Genomic DNA, 5,000 nt, shown 5'->3' with positions numbered 1-5,000 from the left:
TTCCCCTTGAAAAAATTGGCACAGATTAACACAACAGCTGCACCTTACAGTATGCTTGCCATGACCTCAACAATTATTGCCTGATTCAAGCAAAGAACTTGTGAACTCTCAAATGTTTTTATTGAGTAGCCTAACCCCATCTTCTCTCATGTCCCTTCAAGGGATAATCAAGGGGTTTTCATGTGATATTACAATAATCATTTTTTTGTAGGAACAAAAAGTAATGTTATTGTTCGTTCCTCTCAATTCAATTAAATTGGCTTTATTGGCATGAATGTGCGATACACTGTTGCCAAAGCACTAAAACAATAACAACAATAATAATAATAATTAAAAAAAAAAAACATACAAAATAATAATGGTAATACCTATCTCTCTACCCAGGAAAAACGTGAAGGCGTCGGCCATCTGTCAGTTCTCCATTGTGGACATGTGGCAGGTGTTTGAGGGGCCCTACATGGAGAGCCAGGACTCCAGCTTCAAGTGGAGCGAGTACATGGGCAAGACCCCTGAGCCACGGCCCGGATCGGTGAGAGACCCCCCCCCCCCCCCCCCCGTCACCACCCAACCCCACCCACTCACTCACCTCTAACCCCCCCAGAGAGATGGTCTGCTTACTGGATAAATAAAACCATCTGCAAAGATGATATGGTATGGCATACAGTGATGTATGGGATGAACGATTGAATAGTTAATATAAGGGTAGTTAAATATTTACTGAAGAGAGAGAGAGAGAAGCTTTATACATGTCAGCAGTCTCTCGCTCCGCTGGGGCTTAATGAGCCACTGGATACACGGAGGAAGTGATAATGAAGCCGTGGACGGTTATGGACTGCAGCTGAGTGGTACACTGCAGTATAATCAGAATTTTTAATGGAGAGGCATCATATTTTGGCACCATCAGCGACCAAACTGGGGCTCAGATGTCTCAAGTCAGTTTGTTTCTGTCCGCTTAGTGACCAGCAGAAGAAGCTCCCAGCCTTCGAGGCAGGACTGATTGGGGTAATCGTCTGTGTAAGAGTGGAAGAGTTCCAACACCCCTGTGATGTCATTGTTCAGAGCTGCTCTGAAGGCCTCACTTTAATCTGCGCTGATAAGTGAACTCATCACAGTGACCTCATCACAGCCTCTAATGTGACCTCATCACAGTGACCTCATCACAGCCTCTAATGTGACCTCATCACAGCCTCTAATGTGCTCTTATTACTGCTGTGTAAAGACTGTCAGTGCTTCAGATTAGGATTGGATGGGAGGGGAGGCTGGAGTCAGGGAATTACTCGAGTGTAGATTACAGGGGTTAAGGCCAAGTCACTCTACTAAACTTTTACAACGAATGGTAAAGATTAATGTATTCATTCTCTTTCATTCCATTCTGTGTGTGTGTGTGTGTGTGTGTGTGTGTGTGTGTGTGTGTGTGTGTGTGTGTGTGTGTGTGTGTGTGTGTGTGTGTGTGTGTGTGTGTGTGTGTGTGTGTGTGTGTGTGTGTGTGTGTGTGTGTGTGTGTGTGTGTGTGTGTGAGAGAGAGAGAAAGAGAGATGTTTCTCACTATCTCAGGGTTTGCATCTGTGTGAGCTGCTGTTGAATCAGCATAATCAGCTGCTGGTCGCTGCTCCAAAGGAACGAAAGTCAGCAGTTCAGAGGTGCAAAGCATAGGCCTTCCTAATCTCTCTCCTTTGGAGAGGAAGAGAGAGAGTGAGAGAGAGGAAGAGCAAGAGAGAGGGAGACTCAGATGAACCAAATCCTTAGACAACTTATTGCGGAGGAAAGGAGGGGGGCACATGTCATCGCCATGGAGATTACGGAAAGCAGAAAATCTGTCTTGATAGGTTTTTCATATTGGATGCATTCCAAGCCGTGACACTTCTTAATGAGATAACTCAGAGTCCAGTGACACGTTCTGCTCCACGCCACACTCTGCCTAGTTCAGTCTCTGCACAAACTACACAAAGTGATGAGGGCCTTTCTGCACAGGCTGATCTTGGAGCGTCTTTAGTCCAGGATCCTTTCACTGTTTTTTTCTGAAGTGCAAAAAGGGAGAAAGAAGGCGTGGACCTCAGTCGGCTGCCGGCGAGATAAATCTAAGCCTTTTGACTCAGCACCCGACCTGTGTCAGTCGTTTCCCTCGATCACGCCAGACCTTTAAACCTTCGTGAAAAGCCCCCCCCCCCACCCCCACCTATTGTAGTGCACTCAATTTGATGTGAACCCTGTGAAAAATACTCTTGCTTTCATTCAGGCAGTGCCTTTGTTCAGATTTTCCCCCTCGTTGCTAGACATGCCTGCAGTGGCATGAAGAGTTTACTCCTGCTCAGTAATGAATCACATACCATATGAAGACATATAGTAGTGTAGTGTATAGTAGTGTAGTATAGTAAAGTAGTGTAGTGTAGTATCGTATGTAGTAGTGTATAGTAGTATAGTATAGAATAGTATAGTATGAAGTAGTATAGTATAGTATGTAGAAGTGTAGTGTATATTATAACACGGGTAGATGAAATCAAGCATTCTGAGAGTGAGTTCCGGGGTGTGCCTTAATCAGCGATATAGTAACTGTACTACCTGTTTTCATCTACCTGAGCGTTCCATATCAGTGCACACTCAAAATAATGTTTTAACCAAGATGGCGGCGTGTTGTGGGGAATGTAGTGGGGAATGTTTCATGTGAATTAAGCTATCTACACGACTTTTTATATGTCTACATGGACTCGGTTAGTTGTTTCTGTGCTACACGAATGTTGCAGAGTATTGTAAGTCTTAACTGAAAGTATACATATACATATAGTATGAAGTAGTATAGTATAGTATGTAGAAGTGTAGTGTAGTGTATAGTAGTAGTGTGTGTCCTGGCCAGTGTTTGAACTTCATATCTTCTCAGATGATATAACAACACACCCAATTATCCCCTGTGTCTTCTGGTGCTCTGAACAGATGGTTTATGTGCACAGCACAGCATCAGTGTCTGTATTGGTGAGGGTGTTTGTTCTGTCCTTTACTTTGGGAAAAGGAGCGCCCACATGTCTCTCTGTAAAAAAGGGGAATGTTGTTAACTAGAGAGTGTGATGGTGATGATGAAATGTTGTGTCACTGTCTGTGTTCCTTCTTTTATATTCCCTTAAAGTCAGACTGACATTTCCATGTAATGCACTGGTTCTTGCCACTGAGCTTCCAAAAAAAGAGTCGGGAGCCTCTCCTAGTAAATACTTTAACTGAACATGACATGCTGTGCTTAAAACTCACTTGGCATGACGTGAGGTAACTTGACACAGCGTTACCCTCTCTCTCCTCTGTCCTGCGGTCTCCTCTTTGAGGATAGCGTGGCACACAGCAGAACATGGCCCTAGGTGAGCCGTTTGGACGTGGCGCAGTGTAACGTGATATGAGGTGACATGACGTGATCTGACATGCCAGGCGTCTCTCTCTTTCTCTTTCTCTCTCTCTCTCTCTCGTTCTCCCTCTGTCTCTCTCTCACTCTCTGTCTCTCCCTCTCTCTCCCTCTGTCTCTCTCTCACTCTCTGTCTCTCCCTCTGTCTCTCTCTCTCTCTCTCTCTCTATCTCTCTCTCTCTCTCTCTCTCTCTCTCTCTCTCTCTGTCTCCAGTGCATCACGGACGGGCTGCGGGCCAGGGGCATGAACTCGTCCTTTGACCTGCCGGACGACGTCCTGCACTTTGTGCGCCGGCACCCACTCATGTTCCAGCAGGTGCAGCCGCGTCTGCAGCGCCCCCTGCTGTTCAAGAGGAGCACGGACTACACCCAGCTGGCCGTGCACAGCCAGCCCGCGCTGGACGGCCGCATCTACAACGTGCTCTTCATCGGGACAGGCGAGTCCTTTCTCACACTCACCCTCCTGTGCCATTAATGTGTGTGCTCTATAAGCGAGCTTCACTGTTGTCTAAAAAATGTCAACAGGCAGCTGGCTGAAGGAAGAAGTAGCCTTACCTATTATTGGTAACCTAACTGTTACGGTTCATTGTTTCTGAGTTAGGAGGTTTCATATTTGATTTATGTGAGTGCTTCATCTGGAGCAGTGTGCATTGTGGGTTTTGAAGTCCTACCCGGCCAACCTCAAGCAGATGGGCCCCCATTATGTGCCACGGTTCTGCTTAAAGTTTCTTCCTGATTAACAGGGAGATAATGCCCAATCGTGCTTGATCTGAGGGTTTTTTAAAGCGCTTTGAGACGTTTTGCGCTATATAAATAAAATAAAATGGAATTTAATTGAAGTTTGCTTTTGTTTCATAAGCTTCCCCTTATGTGCCACGGTTCTGCTTAAAGTTTCTATCTGATTAAATGGGAGGTTTTTCTTACCATTGTGTTGCAGGGTGTTTTAGGCTCTGGGCTCTGTAAAGCGCCTCGAGACAATTGTATTGTTTTGGCGCTATATAACAAAAATTGAATTGAAGTGAAGTTTGCTTTTGTGTCTTTGTACGGACGCGTCTGCGTCTGCGTCTGCGTGTGTAGATGAGGGCTGGCTGCACAGGACCGTGGAGATAGGAGGTCGTCTGCACATTATTGAGGAGCTGCAGCTCTTTGAGCAGGCCCAGCCTGTGGACAGGATCGTCATCTCCGGAGCTCAGGTGAGACTGCTCAATGTCATATACGTAAGATTTATAACCTTTACAAGGAAGTAAGGTACCACTTTACAATAAGACTCCATTATAAATGGTTTATAAATAGGTTATGAATTAAGTTGTAAACCCTTTTTAAGTCATTAATAAGCCCTTATAAATGAGTTATAAACACAGATTTTATAAATCGATGCAGTGCCACAGTTAGGAATATTGGTAATAGCAATATTTGTATACTCATTAGTGTATGTTTATTTAGGTGTGGTAGGTTGTTTCATATATAATAGCCGTTAAGATGATATTGTTGGTGGTAGAATTGTGCTTCAAGGTTGTCGGACCTTCCACACCTGATCATTCAAAGGTCAATTTGAGATGTTATTCCATGAGTCAGTGAGGGTGCCTGACCTGATTCCTGCATGTTTCTGTATTTGTTT

The 5,000-nt window shown here is 44.7% G+C and overlaps 1 protein-coding gene across 1 annotated transcript in view; it reads left to right on the top strand.

Moving 5' to 3' along the window:
* The window catches only part of LOC308372927 (semaphorin-4G-like), a gene marked incomplete at its 5' end in the record, with an annotated part of 32,747 nt that overhangs the window by 23,672 nt on the left and 4,075 nt on the right, over positions 1–5,000 (top strand). Inside the window, 3 exons of the mRNA XM_080848282.1 lie at positions 385–529; positions 3,597–3,819; positions 4,460–4,575. Coding sequence (XP_080704408.1) covers positions 385–529; positions 3,597–3,819; positions 4,460–4,575 — 484 coding nt within the window. The remainder of the gene's footprint in view (positions 1–384; positions 530–3,596; positions 3,820–4,459; positions 4,576–5,000) is intronic.

This window comes from Sprattus sprattus (assembly GCF_963457725.1).
Source record: "Sprattus sprattus genome assembly, chromosome: 12".
Lineage (NCBI taxonomy): Eukaryota > Metazoa > Chordata > Actinopteri > Clupeiformes > Clupeidae > Sprattus > Sprattus sprattus.
The sequence above is the reverse complement of the archived record's forward strand: the minus strand, read 5'-3'. Positions and strand labels throughout refer to the sequence as shown.